Source organism: Gossypium hirsutum, chromosome A04, assembly GCF_007990345.1.
Source record: "Gossypium hirsutum isolate 1008001.06 chromosome A04, Gossypium_hirsutum_v2.1, whole genome shotgun sequence".
Lineage (NCBI taxonomy): Eukaryota > Viridiplantae > Streptophyta > Magnoliopsida > Malvales > Malvaceae > Gossypium > Gossypium hirsutum.
Window position 1 is genome coordinate 86320434 of NC_053427.1, and position 18304 is coordinate 86338737.

An 18304-nucleotide genomic window follows, 5' to 3' on the forward strand; every position below is an offset into this window, starting at 1 on the left:
CAATAGAAATTCTATAGTTGTGGTTTTTTCCTATTTTTTTCTCCACACACACACACGCTGTTATTCCCGCTTATTTGGCGGCATAATTTCACTGCGTTTAAACTCTCCTTTCCCACCTTCCACGTCACTCCACCGTAAAAAAGAAAGAAATTCAAATTTAATAAAAGGTCAAAATCTACCATAGATCCCTGTACTATTTATAAATTTAAAATTTAATCTCTATACTTTTATTTTTAAGAATTTAATTCCTCTACTTTCGGAATTCAAAATTTAGACTCAATTATTAGTATTATTAAAATTTTTGTTCAATTTTTTGGTTTTATGTTTTGAACTAAAAAACAAAAATACTTACTTAGTAACAATTGGATCTGAAGTTTAAAAACTAAAAAGTAGAGATTAAATTTGTAAAAATAAAAATATAGGGACTAAAATATAAATGCATGAAAAGTAGAGAGACTTATATCATATTTTAACCTTAATAAAATTCAAACTTAAAAATTACAAAAGACAGATCCATGTCCGCTTCTCCCACCAGTCATTATTTGGAATCCTTCATTTCAATTTCAAGCTTTTTGTGTGTGAAGCCATGTGAGCTTATTGATACAATTCTCTTCTTCTTCTTCTTGTTAATTTTGTCACGCATTCTCTTTGACCGGGTCACCAACTACAAACTCTCTCTCTCACACACGCGCACTCCGAAATGGCGTCTTCTTCTCGAGCAAGAAGCAGGTCGCCGTTTTCGCATCGGAAACCTCCAAGTCCGTTTTCATCTACTTCTTCTACTTCTTCGTTTGTACGCAACAAACTAATACCTCGCACGTGCTCGTCGTCGGCGTCTTCCTACTTAAACTCGGCAGGTGGATACGATTCTCGATCCAGGACGACGAGTCGGTCAAAGTCTGATTCGGTGTACTATGACTCGCGCGGTTACAATGCTAGTACACCAGTGGCTCACGCGCCGGAGGAGATAATAGGCGAACCGTTGGAAACGTCGAGATCGGGGGATAGTATTTCGGTTACGATTCGGTTTCGGCCGTTGAAGTGAGTGTAGATCTGAGAGGACCTGATTCGATCTAAGTTGTGGATTTTTTCGATTTGATTGTTGTAGGAGTTTTAATTTTCAGGTACTGCAATTTATTTGGTTTGTTTGCTCATTTTTATTTTCTCTGGCTATAGTGAAAGGGAATTCCAGAGAGGGGACGAGATTTCGTGGTACGCTGACGGGGATAAGACTGTGAGAAATGAGTATAATCCAGCGACAGCTTACGCATTTGGTACTTGCCTATTGATTTGACTTTTAGGAATGAAATTCATTGCTAATTTTCTTTCTACATTTTATTGTCAATATCTGGTCTTCATGAGTATATATCTTTGAGAACGATAGCAAATAAATGAAGAAATTTGTACAATTTTGTTGGGGATTTGGATGGTGTTAGGTAATCAGAGTATAGTTAATAAAGATTTGCTAAAATTTTTGGTCGAAATAGTTTGGCACAAATTTGACGTTTAAGCCTGGCAATGAGTGCGGATATAATATGATTATTGGATTTACTTTTTGACAGATAGAGTATTCGGACCTCATGCAACTTCTCAAGAGGTTTATGAAATAGCTGCTAGACCTGTAGTGCAAGCTGCAATGGAAGGTGTAAACGGTATGGGAATTAAATTACCGGAACTTATATTAATTTCATTGAGTTGAGTGTTAATTGAATTTAAACTGAAAAGTTCTAAGATTATTTGATTCAAAGTCATTTATTGTCATGTTGCAAGAAAATGTAGGTCAGTTTCAATTCTGAAATTATATGCTGTATCTAATGGAAGCTAATATTAGCTTGTATGAATTATAGGAACTGTTTTCGCTTATGGTGTTACTAGTAGTGGGAAGACGCACACTATGCATGTAAGTCTAGCTGCTTCCTCAAAGTACTTCTTTTAACTTCCCACTAATTTTTTTTGGATTATCATAGGAATTCTTAAAATTATTGTTGCTTATATTTCTGTCAAGTCGACCTATTAGTTGATTATAGTATCAATTTTGGTTGTATAACTATACATATAGACTTAACTATAAACAAAATTTCTTGGATATGTTGCATTTGATTGAATTTTCTTGTTAGGGCGGTTGAGGAAAGAACTTGTGAAATAAATAACGGTGGAGTTTCCTCAACAAATAGAAGCAATTATTTAGTTACAATTAGCATAGATTTTCAGATTAAACGCTTCTAATTAGATGAGTTCTTTTCATTGCTTTGTGTTTATGGTTGATAATTACTCTTGAGAACCTTAATCCCTACTCCTAAATCTGATAAAATTTTCCACCCAGAAAGAAATCACATATGTAGCACAAGCAATGTTTAAGGAAAGTATTTATTAATTACGAAAAAAATATTTACTTGTATAGAAGTAGCAACAAAATCAAACCATATCTTCATTGTTAGTTTCAAATTTCATACTCTCCACAACTCTTATAGACCACACAAAAAGCAAAAGAGAAAGAATAGTATTTGCATTCAGTTCAATGTATTACGGTATTACCAGTCAACTTTTATCTGGTATGTTTTGTTGCATTAGAACTTTATATTCATTTGACCTTCTTTATTGGAAAATGTATTTTAGTAATATGCTGTTGGGAATTTTTATTTATATTAATATTTCAATCACATGATGCATCCTGAGAATGATCAACTATTTTCCTTCCGTTCCTTTGTATTAATCTGTTGTGTATCCTGTCATATAACAATATTACTACTTCCTGTCATCTTACATTGACTTTTCTCTTTGATAATATGCACAGGGAGATCAAAATGCTCCTGGTATCATTCCGTTGGCAATAAAGGATGTGTTCAGCATCATCCAAGATGTAAGTATTCCGGCATTGTTGATTAGGACTAATTACAGAACTATCAGATTAATGCAATTTTCCATTCCTTTTCATTACGTTTTGTTCCTTATGCTACACCTGTTCCTGTTTGACTTCTACCACTTGGCTCCCTTCTGATAAAACCTCCCCATTTTCTCCTCAAATTATACTTCGCTACTTATAGACCTTCTGGTAACATGTTATGCTTTGAACCATTTCAGTGGGGACAACATTCCTATATTGAAGTTAGCCTCAGCACTTGACTAATAACTGTTCTTTAATTGTCGTTTATAACCCGAGGATTTATTTATTTGTTTGTATTTTATGTTTCAATCCAATCTGAAGTTTTATTTGTGCTTCATCTTGCTTTTGTAGCATAGTTTACTTGCTTTCAATTATTTACTCTCACAATTTTATGTGGATAAAGTTTGAATGACTAACTGTGCTTATAATTCAGACTCCAGGGCGGGAATTCTTACTCCGCGTGTCATATCTTGAAATCTACAATGAGGTGTGTTACTGATTTATACTTATAAGTTTATGGTTAAGTTGATCACATGGCAATTGAAGTTAGAATTTCTTTCTTCAGGTTTCATATCTACTGCTACTGTTTATTTTATGGTGGTACTTTAATGAGAACAGTTTTCTTTAGCTGTTAATTCTATAAACTGTGTGGTTCTATTTCTGGCCTTCAGCTCCTTTCCTTTTAAGCTATAATTTCTTTTAATATGATTTTGTTTTATTCTGCTTCGGACATCAGGTGATAAATGACTTACTTGATCCAACTGGTCAGAATTTGCGTGTTAGAGAAGATGCCCAGGTCTTTTGTTCAACTTATTTCAAATTCTTGCATTGTTTTTATATGGTTTATGACCTTGGTCTCATTCTCTGAAAAAAAGTCATGTGCACATAAACACACCATTATTCACATCTAATATCAACCTAATGAATCTTTTTTTATAATATATATTTTTTACTTTTGGGTGGGTTTTGGTTGAGATTGTAAGAAACGTTTCAATATAGTTTCTGTTGGAATGGCTTGCAATCAATGTGCATCAGTTTCTTACTCTTGCTCATATTAGCATTATCTTTCCAGGGAACTTACGTGGAGGGTATAAAGGAAGAAGTGGTTTTGTCTCCTGGTCATGTTCTTTCTTTCATTGCTGCAGGGGAAGGTGCTTTCTGGGGTTCATTTGCTCCTTTCCTGCCTTTTTCTTCCTTTATTTTCTTACCCATGCTATATGAAATGAATGATCTATCAGTGAGATATTTTCTACTAAGTTTCCTTCTGTATGTTTTTGAGCAGAGCATCGTCATGTTGGCTCAAATAACTTCAATCTGTTTAGTAGCCGAAGTCACACTATATTCACCCTGGTATACATTCTTGATGTAGGAATTTTCTCATTTCATTGGGCAAATCTTAAATTTGGTTGATTCCCTGTGTAGTTTATGTTGGAGTTTTTAGATGTCTGATTTTTTGGTGTTTCTGAATCAGAATGGATAACTCTATTGTACACACCCCTTCTTTCCTGACAAATTTGCAGATGATCGAGAGTAGCGCTCATGGTGACGAATACGATGGAGTGGTCTTCTCTCAACTTGTATGATATAGTCCATCTGTCATTTTTCAGGAAAAATATTTCTCTAGAATTCATGGCTTGACTTGGTACTGTCGATGTTCCCTTATCCAGAATTTGATTGATTTAGCTGGATCTGAGAGTTCAAAAACTGAGACAACTGGGCTAAGAAGGAAGGAAGGATCTTACATAAACAAAAGTCTTCTGACTCTTGGAACTGTAGGTTCCTTCTATTAACATTTTCCATTGATGAACATTTATTACTTTCCCATGTTGAACACCTTCAGTCTATTATAAGGGTAAAACATACAAAGCCTTGAGCATGTTCCTTCAACTAATCTGCAGGATTATAGTTTCTATAAAGTCGGTTGATAACAAAAATTGAATCACAAAGTTCTCTATTTTCTCCATCTGTCTTCATTAATTACTGATGGCAATAACAATTCTGGAGCGGATGGAATTGATTTCTGACTATTAATTTTCTAGTCTTATAATTAGATCATCTGGTTTTCGTTTGAAGGTTATAGGAAAGCTAAGTGAAGGAAAAGCATCCCATGTTCCGTATAGAGACTCCAAGCTTACCCGCCTTTTGCAATCTTCACTAAGTGGTCATGGACATGTTTCTGTGAGTTGATCAGTATATGTTATTTGTAACAGGCCATTATGTGCTAATGATTATAGGTTAACTGGATTTTAGTTCCTCCCAACTCTAAATTTTAATTTCCTTTATCTTTCAATTATTTCTCTAATCTCAAGTCATTTTTTGTTTGCAATTACTAATCCTTATCAATATCTGACAAAAGTTATTTATCTATTTTGCAATTATTTTCTTCAAAATTACAGCTTATTTGCACAGTTACACCTGCATCTAGTAATATGGAGGAAACTCATAATACCCTTAAGTTTGCAAGCAGGGCAAAGCGGGTGGAAATCTATGCCTCACGTAATAAGGTCTCTATAGCCTCATCTTTATTTCTCTTGGGTAGTTATAATATTTAAGACTCAACCTTATGCTACTTTCAAATCTAAATTTCGTTACAGATTATTGACGAAAAATCATTAATTAAGAAGTATCAGAGGGAAATTTCAGTCCTCAAAGAAGAACTTGATCATCTAAGGCAGGGAATGCTTATTGGTGTTAATCACGAAGAACTTATGACCTTAAGGCAAAAGGTCTGGCATTTTCCTTTCAGTCATTTTTCTATCTGGGGGCATAACTATTTACAGTATTCTTCATGCCATTTATTGTTTGTGAGACAGTTGGAGGAAGGTCAGGTGAAAATGCAATCAAGATTAGAGGAAGAAGAGGAAGCCAAAGCTGCTTTAATGAGCAGAATCCAGAGGCTTACCAAGCTTATACTTGTTTCTTCCAAAAACTCCATATCTGGTTTGAGTGATGTATCGAGTCACCAAAGGATTCATTCTGTTGGTGCGGATGATGTGAGTTTTTATCATAAATATGTGAAACAAAAACCATGATTCTTTTATACTGATGGTATCATAAGTAAGACTACTCAAATAGTCTATTAACACATATATATGTCTGTATGTATAAGTATATTACACAGCAAGGACCAGTTGGCCTATTCTATTCAAATGATGAAAAGATGAAACAAAATATGTTTTATAACCTGGAAATTTTGTGAGTTACACACTAGCTATGCATCTGTATCTCTTTTATCATATACCTCTGTTACTTGTATTATCCACGTCCACTTTTCTTTGGTTGGACCGTATTATCTGGTCATGTGAACTTTTTGGTAGGCCTTAGTTTTCAGTCTAGTAACATGATTATGATGTTAATATTTTGCACATTTTCTTCATTAGAAACTGGATGGGCAAGGAGCTGATACGTTGGTCATAGATAGTGAGAATCAAAAAGATCCTTTAACTTCAATTGCAGTGCTTGCTTCTGATCCGTCTTATGAGTTAAAGCACAGAAGATCCTCCAGCGGAAGGAATGATGAGCTCTCACCAACTAGCAGTACTGCCACTGAGTCAACTCAAGCGGCTGAACTTATTAGTGGGACCAAACTGCTGGCAGTATGTTTCACTTGTTTCATTTATTTCTAACCTCTTTCTCTCTCTCACACTTGTTTTTAATGTTTTCCCTAAAGGTTTCCTTGTATTGTCCTTTATTAATGTTTTCTCTTTTAACTTTATAGTTGTATGGGCTTAGACCTCGTAATTAGGACTAAAATTTCAGTTCTCTCCATCTTTTGATTTCATTTGTTTGTTATTTTATCAGGATGTATGGTTGTATGTCTATGTGGTTCTCCTTCGGTGTAGCTTACCAAAATATGTGTCTTTAGATTTTTATTTGGTTAAGAATTTATTGGGAATATGATATGTGAATGTGTTATAAACAGTTCTTAGGCGTATTCCTATGTTTTTTTTTTATCTTTTATACTCTTTTAGGCGTTTATTCTCTGGTAGAGGAGCATCGTTTCAGGTGGGGGCAGAGCTTGTTTGACTCTTGTATTTTTATTCTGCTTTGTTTCCTTTCTCCAGCTTAGATATCTGCAATTGATGTTTGACATTCCCTTGCACTGACAAACACAGTTGTGTGAAGATGTTCTTACACATCATAATATAATACTATATCTCCCCATCATTGCTTCAGTGAATCACATGTTAGCATCACCTTCATATTTCTAGTTTTCCACGATTGCTGTTGATAATTCAATGATAAAAGCAAATACTTCTATGGTTGTAGGGAGGAATGATATCAGATCAAATGGACCTTCTTGCTGAGCAAGTTAAGGTGCTTGCTGGAGAAATTGCATTTAGCTCCAGTACCCTGAAACGCCTGCTGGACCAGTCTGCAAATGATCCTGATAGCTCGAAATCTCAGGTGCTCTTTCTCTGTCTTACCTTTAGCACATTTTAATTGAGGTATCAACAATGGATGCTCCTGTGGCTGGAAGAATTGGAGGGTTTGTTTGTATTTTAAGGGTAGCTTACTTTTCTATGTCCAAGAGGAAAGGTTGAACTATTTTACTACTAATACTTATTCTCTAGTCAATTTATAAATTTAACATTATCTGTACATCCATGAGGTTATAAGATATCTGATTAATGTAAAGGGGAGTGCCATGTGGGCTAACCTTTCCGTTCTTCCTTGTATGCCAGCATCCATATACTCAATATTAAATTTGCATATTTTCTTTTCGGGTCCTAATGGGCTAATGTGGATATTTTCTGAAAACAGATTCAGAATTTGGAAAGAGAGATTCAAGAAAAAAGGAAGCAGATGAGGGATTTAGAGCAACACATAATTGAGAGTGGGGAAGCTTCAATTTCTAATGCATCGTTTGTCGAAATGCAGCAGGTAGTGTCATCATACTGTTAATGATAATGTTTGTTATTCTACTTGTATTTTTTATTTTATGTTAATTTTTTGTTAGGGTTTTATCCCATGGCTTTCAATTAATTTATTCTAAAATGATTTCTTGTTGCAACAGACAGTTATGAAATTGATGACACAGTGTAATGAAAAGAGTTTTGAGCTTGAGGTGAGTGATTTGGTTCCATTTTCTGATTTATGGAGTTGGACAATTGATGGGCACTGTTTTGTCATTGATTAAGGCTTGTTCAACATGATTCTTTTTGTTCATTGTGTAATGAAGTTGATCCTTCTTCGTTATACAGATAAAATCAGCAGATAATCGTATCCTGCAAGAACAACTGCAAAACAAGGTGAAAGCCTGGTTGATGTCATTTTTCCTCTATTCATAAAATGGCTGATTATCTGTCTAATATAAAATCTAGTGTAGCATTTGGCACTTCCTTAGGTGTTCGCACCTGCTGATAGTTTCTCCTCCATTTATAAATACAGAACTATTTCACTTATGGCTTTGCTTGTTGCAGTGTTCTGAGAATGAAGAATTGCAAGCAAAGGTAACTCTCCTGGAGCAGCAGTTGGCATCTCTCTCTGGCAATAAACTATCATCTTCTGCACATGGAATATCAGAAGAACATGCTGATGAGTTACGAAAAAAGATTCAATCTCAGGTAATCTACTTATTGCTGGGAATGTCTAACTATGAATGACTTTAGCTTTCCGTTGTCCCAAATTTTGGTCTTCATTTGGTTTATTTACACATAGTAGTTTTTCTCCGTAACTAACTTCTAAGATAGCTGCAAAAACAAATAATTTTAATCATGTGTTAATATTTGCTTGTCCTTTTTGTTTTTACTCTTTTTCTGTTCTTGAATATTTCATCAAAATTGCCTTCTCAGGTTGAGGGGAAAAGGTTTGATTCTCATTAGCATAGCCCTTTCTCATCAATCTAAGTTTTGTTTATCTATGCAGGAGATCGAGAATGAAAAACTAAAACTGGAACAGGTGCAACTTTCAGAGGAGAACAGTGGGTTATGTGTCCAAAATCAAAAACTGGCTGAAGAAGCTTCATATGCGAAAGAATTGGCATCTGCAGCTGCTGTGGAGTTAAAGAATTTAGCTGGTGAGGTGACCAGGCTTTCAGTGCAGAATGCAAAATTGGAGAAGGAATTATTGGCTGCAAGAGGATCTGCTAATCAAACTATAAATGGTGTTAACCGGAAGTATAGTGACAGCACAAGACCTGGGAGGAAAGGGCGGCACTCTGGCCACTCTAATGACTTTTCTGGAGCGGCTGGTGATGACTTTGAATTGTGGAATCTTGATCTAGATGATCTAAAGATGGAATTGCAGGCTAGGAAACAACGGGAGGCAGCTCTTGAAGCTGCACTAGCCGAGAAAGAATTCATAGAAGATGAATACAGGAAAAAAGTTGAAGAAGCAAAGAAGAGAGAAGAAGCTCTAGAGAATGATTTGGCTAACATGTGGGTGCTTGTTGCTAAGTTGAAAAAAGAGGGAGTTGCTACCCCCGAGAGTAATACAGATGAGCAGCATGGTAATAGTATTGATAATGCCGACAATCCAAAGGCAAACAGCATTGACAATAACAGACAAGTGTCAGATGTGTTATCAAAACCAGCTATTGAAATGCCTAAGGAAACCCTGGTTTTTCGCCTCAAGGTTTGTTTCTATACAGTCAGATACAAGTATGTTTAATTTTTTATAAGTTTGTTCATATATTTTGTGTAACCTTAGAAGGTCTTTATACCCTGTCTCAACAAAAATGGTATTAGTTCTGATAGTTAATGGTTTTAGATAGACCACTGCAACTTAAAAAAGTTTTAAATATTTACAGGCACGAATGCAAGAGATGAAGGAAAAAGAACTCAACTCCGTTGGAAATGGAGATGCCCATTCCCATTTATGTAAAGTATGTTTCGAATCACCAAATGCAGCAATTCTTCTCCCTTGTCGGCATTTTTGTTGTAAGTCACTTTCAAACCCCATACTATTATTTACTTTTGCAGTTCGTGCTTATCAACAGTATATTTCGAAATGCTTATGTTGTGCTCTTTTTCTTTTTTTTTTTGCAGTATGTAAATCATGTTCGCTTGCTTGTTCCGAGTGTCCAATTTGTCGCACAATGATTGCGGATAGGCTTTTTGCATTCACTTCCTGACACAGCTATTGATACCCTCCTAGTCAAGGTCATGCTAATAGATTTTTTTTTATTCCACTTACCTTTAGAGATGAACCCAAGTCATGCTTAAAGTAAACGAACCTAAGTGGAGTCAGGTTGGACTTTTAAGAAAATTTTGCTTATTGAGGTCTAATTCAAAATAGTTCTCATCAAAAGTCGGGTTATTCATTTAAAATTAAAAGTTGACTTGATGTTTGGAGGTTTTGAATAGAATTATCAGTCATAAAAAATGAGCTTTAGGTAGAAAAAAAAAACCGTTTAAACTAGTGGCTAGAATTGAGCTCCAATAGCCAAGGCCCGAGCTTGCTCCTAATGTTTTATTTATTTATTTATATTATATAATTTATGTCATACGAAAATTAATTAAGTCACGCTTTTAATGTAAATATGAAAAAAATATCTTAAGTCAACAAATTGTTTATGTTTTAAAAATTTTAATAAAAAAAATATAAGTGAATCTAAACGGATTTAATCGAGTTTGGGTCAATGTTGTACATAAAATCCGACTTGAACCTGCCTTGATCTGGTTCATTGACTTTTAGTTAAAAAATATGTTATCATTTAAAAATTTTAATACATTTTTATATTTTCTGTGATTAGATTAAATAAGTGTATATCGATTAAATAGTGACAGACTAGTCTGCAATATAAAATTCTATTTGAGGTAGCTCCATTCGTTGGCTGATTTTGACATTTTTATGTTTTATTTGCAGGGCTTCGTGATCGTCTTTGATATTTTCAGTGTGTACACCGGGGTAATTCTTTCATTAATTTGTAACTGTTTAAAAGGTATGTCAATAGTTTGTTCTCTACCTCACTCTGGGCTGTAAAAAAAAAAAAAAGAGATTTATTAAAGATTAAAAAGGTTTCTAAAGAAGGGGTAAAAATCACTAAATGCAGAAATTCAGATACAAAGCTGTTGCATAGTTTTAAATTTGCAGCAAAGGGAGTGTGATTATTAAACTTGGAAATTGTTTTGTACATAAATGATTTACGCCTCGTATGAAGTGGGTTTTCATACTTTATAAAATGTTCTTTTTTTGTTTGTTCATAATTCAGATCTCCTTTTTCGTGATAGAAAACTAAAATTTAAAAGTGATGAATTGATGATTGAATTTCTATCCTTGACGGTGCATAATATGTTTGTATGTAAACCCTTGATATTTTGCTTCTTTTCCTTTTTATTTAGTTCATTTGTTGATGTTTGATTCTTCTATTGTTGCTAATGGAGGTCTTAGGCGTGTTAGGATGGTTTTAATGGCTCGGGTTTAGTTTGTACCCCTCTTTATGATGTTAGGTTTCTTTTATTAATGGTATGATTTTTTTCCAACTTGATATTTTTTTAATTTAGTGCTTAATTTTTTTGGATTTAATTTGATATTTGAAATTGGCAATGTTATATTAAGTCTTTCCTAGAAAAATATTTACATTAAACTGAATTGTGATACATGAATGATAAAAATTATGTAATAATTTTATAAAAAAAATTAATGTGAAAATTAAATGTAGTTTTAATTGAAATGATAAAATTGAAGGAAGTAAAATTTTGACATCGTGAGTTTAAATTATTTTTTAAAAGTAGTACGTAAAATGATAAAAATACTTTTAAAATTATATTTATTGCTATAAAATCTTTTTTAGTAATTTCACATTTGTGTTCGGCATGATTGAAAATACCATTATTTCGCCTTGCTTCCATTTTTGATGAACTTAACTCCATCATTCTTTCGAATTGTAATTGCTCATTTTCCTTTTCCTCAATAGGGCTTACTATTATATTGCCAAGCACTTGTTGCATGGGACTTGTCCAGAGGATTGAAGAAATTATTTTATGAATCTATTTTATCACATCATTTATGATTTTTTTTAATTATTTAATGATAATTTAATAATTTTTTACATGTTATTGTCATATAATTTTAATAAATTTTTACCTAAAACTTAGAACTTAGAACTTTGAACCCGAATTTAGGGAATTCAAGATTTAGGATTCAATGTTTGGGGTTCATGTTAAATGTTTGAGGTTTAGGTAAAAAATTACCAAAATTATATGTTAATTACATGAAAAAAATTACCATTGAATGAGACTAAAGATGATCTAGTAAGAAAGATCTATATAATAATTTCTGAAAGAATTAGTTCTTCAACCTCTCTTTAGAGCTACAAAATTACTTGTAATTTCCGTTTTCGTAATAAAAATTGATTGATTTTTAAAAAGAAACACCGTCAATTCACTAAAAACTTTAAATTATAGTAGGTACAAATACATATTAATCTTTGCTGAATATATATAACAAAAAAAAAACCCGATGGAACAACGGGAAAATCGCTGAAAAACAAAAGGAAAAACCGAAAAAGAAAAATCCAAAATCCAAAGACAAACGGATCGAACAAACATTCCATATGGACATATCTGAAACTCCAACTCAAATGTTAGAAAACGTTCACCGTAATTACCGTTTCATCCATAGCCAAAATTCAAAACATTTGTCTCTTTGAACTTCTCTGACTCCATCGACCTTATCTTTTCGACCAATAAAAAAAGAGGAAACTGAAGATGACCAAACTTTGGCTTACCCAAATTGCTTCATATATTTAATGAAGAAAAAAAAAGTCATTATTCTCAAATTTCTTCCCTTCACCAGCTCAAAAATCTGCATGAAATTAAATTCCCATAAATGATTCATTAATTAGTATAAATGAAATATTAATACTTGCAAGCACATTATTTGAATTATACTATGAATTTTGTTGAAGAGAGGTTAATTTTTTTGAAGAAATCTTATAAGTATCGCTCGTTCAAAATTAACATATCCTTTAATAGGTTAGTATTACCTTTGGGTCGAGTTGTTTCTCAATTCTAGGATAAACTTAAGTTTATTGGGTCGAGTTATTTCTCAATTCTAGGATAAACTTAAGTTTCTTAAAAAAACCTATTTATGAAAACCTATTTATGACTCGAGTTTATTGAAAGGGAGCAGGAAGATTTTGCATGGTGCACGATCACCTACCATGCCTCTCCTCTACAGACCTATATTGTATAGGTTGGGTACTCAGTAATCACATCTTAAACAGCTTCTTCAAGCATTTGAGCTCCCCGCAAAGTTATGATACAAAAATCTCAACTCAACTTTGGAACAATAATAAAATTTCTTAAAAAAATCAACATCTACTCCACAATCAAAATAGCTTCACCAAAAGTCCTAAACTCACAAACCACCAAAAGCATGCATCTCTTCAAAAAAAAAATCTCTAAAACAGAGTTAAATTAAAGCTTACCGTAAGAGAAGGCATTAGCAGGTGAAGAAGGGTGAAGAAAATCATCAAGCAGCCAACCAGGAATTGTTTCCATAAAATACTCCGACATATTATTGGTGGTTGAAACCGATGTATTGTCACTGTTACTGTAATTATCTTCAACCCCCAATGGTTTCTCAATGGAAGCAGGGCTTAAGATTTCATTGTTAGAAATTGAACACTGCAAATTTTTACTCTCATCATCAACCCCATTAGAGCAGTATGAAATCGGGTTTAAAGAAGAGAGCTTCACACCGGTGAGAAGAAACCTGTTATGTTTCTGTGTAAATTCATTGGCTCTATGAATTGAAAGGTCACATTTCATACAAAGTACTGCTCTGTCTTCTTTACAAAATATAAACCCACGTCTCTCCTGCAATGTAAAATCGATTTCCATTTTAATTGATTTCTTAAACCCAATAAATTTATGCGGAAGTGAGACATTTTGTTGCTGCAGAATTAAATTATATATTTTTGTGATAATAAAAATATAATTTCGTTATTTTAATAATTTATATTAAATTAAAAAAAAATTCATTTTAGGATCTAAATCTGCCCCTGTTATAAATACAATCAGTTTGGATCTAAGGTATCAACAAAAGTTTCAACACTTATAATAATTATATACTTATTTACAATTTGATTAATTTATTTTAAAAGGTTATATGCTCAACCCTACTAGTTAAATTGTCTAATTTCATTTTTAACCCCTCTTAAATCTTAAAATTTTAATTTAATTTTTTTAGCCCCTTCGTTAAATAAAAAAAACTCAAAAAATTTGGCCCTTCCTAAAAATTAAGTATTCAATTTAAGCTATCTTGACCGCGCATTTTTTTTTAAACTTTGGACTCTCAAAATATTTTAATTTTATCCCAACCTTTTGGCTTTGATTTTTTGAAAACTCAATTAGAACGTTCCGTTTTTAAGTGGCTAAATACTCAAATTGGGGGAGGGGTAAATCTTTCAAAATGATAAAATAATGGTCAAACATCTTCGAAAATGTTCAAATAAGAGATTTTCAAAAAGTGCTCAAATCATAATTTTAACTTTTTTTTCAAATAATATCAAATTCAATTGTCATAAGTTTTATTCTAAACATCTTAGTGTTAACCTAATTTTTGCTACAAATTGGACTAAAGTGTAGCACCCACAAGAGGTCAAGCATCTAAGAAGCAGGTCGATATGCCTTTATCTGGACAGTTTGTTTAGACGTAGTGTATGCGTGTACAGTGCAAGTATATTTCTACTATGTAGGTGTGTATTAACCCTCTAATTATATAGGAAAAGACATAGGTTACAAACCTGACAGATGTCGCAAAGTGGGGAACCATTGCAGGAATTAGGGTTTAGAAGAGGGAAACGACAGTGTTTAGTAGCAAGCTTATTAGCATGGTGAACACCAACATCACATGCTTCACAAAGAACAGCTTCATCTGGATAGCAGAAAAGGGTGGCTTCTTCTTTGCTGCAAACATCACAACAAATCTTCATATCTGCATAAAAAAACTAAAAATTTAAACCCTGTCCATATTTTTATATATGTAAAATGATATATTATTGTTTCAATGCCGTTCGATATAATTCATTCATGTATATATATATACACAACACATATATGCAATACAATGGGGCTGGTGAGTGAGTGAGCGAGCAAGTGGAAACTGATAAAAGGAATAAAAATACAGACAAAAAGGTACAATGGGAGTATGGGCAAGCTCTACATGCAATGCTATGAGATAAACTGACATATATAAATATATATATGACTTTGAAGAAACCTCTGGATTATTGGATAGAATATTAGATGCCTACTACTTTTTCTATTTTAAATATTATTCTATATCTACATTGGATTTCGATTAAATTTCGAGTAGAGCTAACAACGATAAAGTTAGAATTCTTTTTAGCGAGTCAAAATTAAGTTATATATATTTTTACGAGAGTCAAAATGTAATTTCATCATTGTATTGAATTATATCTTTATGGCTTTCAGAAAGATTAAATTGAAATTCTAGCATTTTGAATTTCAAATTTTATAAATTTTGAAAGGATTAAAGCAACAATTTTTTATTTTAGGAGGACAAAGCCCCTACCTACTATTCTCTTCGCCTTGGGAGTTAGATCAAACTCTTCTTAAATAGGAGTAAGCTCTTCCAGCATTGATTTCTTCGTTCACAAGAAGACTCGAACTCAAAATATTATTTAAAAAATATCAAACTTTTTACCACTTAATCTAACTAATGTTATTTTAAGTTAGGTCAGACCATTAAATAAGAAGTAAAGCTTTTCCCACGTTGTTTTCTTCGTTTACAAAACACAAACTCAAAATCTTACTTAAAAGATATCAAACTCTTTACCACTTGATCTAACATATGCTATTTCAAGTTAGATCGATCATTAAATAAAAGTAAAACTCTCCCAATATTATTTTCTTAGACTCGAACTTTTACTTAAAACATATAAACTTTTTACTGGTAGTTCCAAATCACATTATTAGTCCCCTTTCTCTTTGTTTCCTTTTTAGTTTTTTTTTTCCTAATAATATATAATTTATGGAGTTTCAACTTGGTTGCCTCTCACTGTCATTCTGATATTGATGTGATTTTGCATTTACAAAATAAAAATTTATTTTTAAAATTCTTTTATTAATATTTATTATTTTTATAATTAAATTTAAATAACAGATAAATAATTCAATCTTTCAACAGATTTATTCTTATCTCTTTCAAATTAAATATTTATATTCTCAGATCATATAATTCATATTGGGCTAATATTTGGTAAATTTACGTATTTTTTTTTATTATTTCACAAGCAGTATTAAAAAATTATTATATCTCTTTTTTAAAAATATTTTATTATGTCTTTATAAAAAACTTGTCAACCTTTTAATTCTGTTTGTAGAATCTAAAAATTCCACTCGCAATATACTAAATATTTTTTTATTATTGTTTATTATTAAAAATGTTTTGTTTTATGTGGAATATGATTATGAAAATATAATTGTTTAAATATATGAACTAAATTTAAATTTTCAGTTTGTGAATTTTCCTTGAAATAAACTGTTTATAAAAGGTTGGTACTGGATGAGATCTCTACAATAAAAAACATTATTAGTCGAAAGCTTTTCTTTATCTTATTATTAATTAATATATATTAATTAATATATTTATAATTGAATTTAAAATTGTATTTAGGGCACCAAGTTATCCTGTATTATTTTCCAATTACTTAATGATATTTCAGCAAATTTTTTCATGTCATTAATACATAATTTTAATATTTTTTTTAGAGTTCAAGGTTTAAAGTTTTGGATTCTAAATTCGAGGTTTAGGATCGAGGGTCAATGTTCGGGTTTAGATACATAATTGTATCAATGATATGAAAAGAATTATTGAAATGTCATTAAATAATTGAAAAAAGGGATATAAAATGACCTAACGCCCCTAATTTATACAATCATTTCTCTTGATTTAAAATATATGATCATATTTCCTAACTTAATATAAGCACACTTTATGAGTAATTTTAATATCTTGCCTAAGCAATTAAAATTTGTACCTCCCCCAATTAAAGTTATTCACGGATGTGTCTCGAAGACCTCACACTCTGCTCTAATCAAAAGGATACACCGCATCCTATCTCAAGAAAGCAGTTGATTCCTACGCTACATTCCTAAGGAGCAAAATCAATGTGTTGATTTTATAGTTAAATTGACTTTTGAAGAAAAGGAAGAGCTACAACTAATTGAAACCCGAAGCAATCTCAACACTCATCAAAGCTGATAAATAGAAAAATCTTTGTATTCCATTTTCCAATCTTGTAACTTAGTTTTGTAAATTTCACTTTTCACTAAAAAAAGAAATTGTACCTCCCCTCTTTCTTTCTTACACTTTTCACTAAAAAAAGAAATTGTACCTCCCCTCTTTCTTTCTTAGTTGCCTAAAAAATTGTCTATGAATTAAATAATTATATATATTGAATATACTTTTGATTGAAATATTTAGATGTTGAATTTTTTTAATAAAATATGACATTAAATAATTTTTTTTTTGCACTTTTTAAGAGGATATTGTTCTCAAAGCAATAATTCGCAATGAAGAAGGTTCAAACTACATAAAGGGATAAATATCAAATTTATACATAAATTCTGGTCTAATATGTAATTTAATATATTAGTTTTGATCTGGTGTAATTATATATATGCAACTTAAATTATGATTCATATGTATACATGAAACTTTAATCTTGATTCAGTTGTACACATTTAAAAAATGAATACTGTAACACTCCTTACCTGTATTCGTCGCCGAAATAGGGTACGAGGCATCACCGGAATTTACCAATTAATTTTCCATTATTACAAATTAAATACTATTTATTTACCGAAATATGTCATAATGTCCTTTAGATGGGCCTCTAAAGCCCAAAACATACTTCGGGACCAAACCAGAATTAAACCAAAACCATAGGATTTTTTTATAAGCTCAATATAACCCATTTATAAATATCTAACATTCCCTACAAATTTAAAACTGAGACGAATCCAACCAACCAATTCATTTTAACCAATTTGATACCAAATTATACTTCTATTATAATTATACCATTTAACATATTCATCACTCTTTACTTTAATGTATATTCATTAAACAAGTCTTAGCATTTATATAATCATCAAACCTTATACATGCCATATAAATCAAAAAGGAAATTTACAAAAGCTACCGGAGGTAATCTGGATAGTGTGATCCTCTATGTTGATCTGATCCTCTGTATACTTCCACGTCAATCTACAAGAGACATTGAATACACTCAAGTAAGCTTATAGAAGCTTAGTAAGTTCATAGGCATAAAACATAAATCTTACCAAATATTCAGACACTTATACAATATACAGAATTATTAAGTTCACCTGTCAACCACAATCATTGATGAGTTCCCTTGTATAAACTCACTACCACTTATTCATTTCCTTTAATTCTTTTGGGCCCATTTGTCACATACCATTCTTAATCAAATTAAGG

The 18304-nt window shown here is 32.0% G+C and overlaps 2 protein-coding genes across 2 annotated transcripts; one reads left to right on the forward strand and one right to left on the reverse strand.

Moving 5' to 3' along the window:
• Nucleotides 1-526: 526 nt before the first annotated feature.
• LOC107949092 (kinesin-like protein KIN-7D, mitochondrial) lies at nt 527-11034 on the forward strand. Its single transcript, XM_016883806.2, has 25 exons — nt 527-1041; nt 1177-1274; nt 1563-1652; nt 1848-1900; nt 2795-2860; nt 3318-3371; nt 3621-3680; nt 3957-4035; nt 4167-4234; nt 4405-4461; nt 4552-4656; nt 4958-5062; nt 5281-5388; nt 5479-5610; nt 5698-5877; nt 6265-6480; nt 7154-7291; nt 7649-7768; nt 7902-7952; nt 8089-8136; nt 8308-8451; nt 8753-9460; nt 9636-9765; nt 9874-9987; nt 10694-11034. The coding sequence occupies exons 1-24, from the start codon at nt 701-703 to the stop codon at nt 9957-9959; spliced, it is 3237 nt and encodes a 1078-aa protein (XP_016739295.2). The 5' UTR covers nt 527-700; the 3' UTR covers nt 9960-9987; nt 10694-11034.
• A 1176-nt stretch (nt 11035-12210) lies between these two features.
• Nucleotides 12211-14960, reverse strand: LOC107949093 (B-box zinc finger protein 21). Its single transcript, XM_016883807.2, has 3 exons — nt 14580-14960; nt 13260-13650; nt 12211-12634 (listed from the first exon to the last, which is right to left on the reverse strand). Exons 1-3 carry the CDS (start codon nt 14766-14768, stop codon nt 12627-12629), a joined length of 588 nt encoding a protein of 195 aa, XP_016739296.1. The 5' UTR covers nt 14769-14960; the 3' UTR covers nt 12211-12626.
• Nucleotides 14961-18304: the final 3344 nt, after the last annotated feature.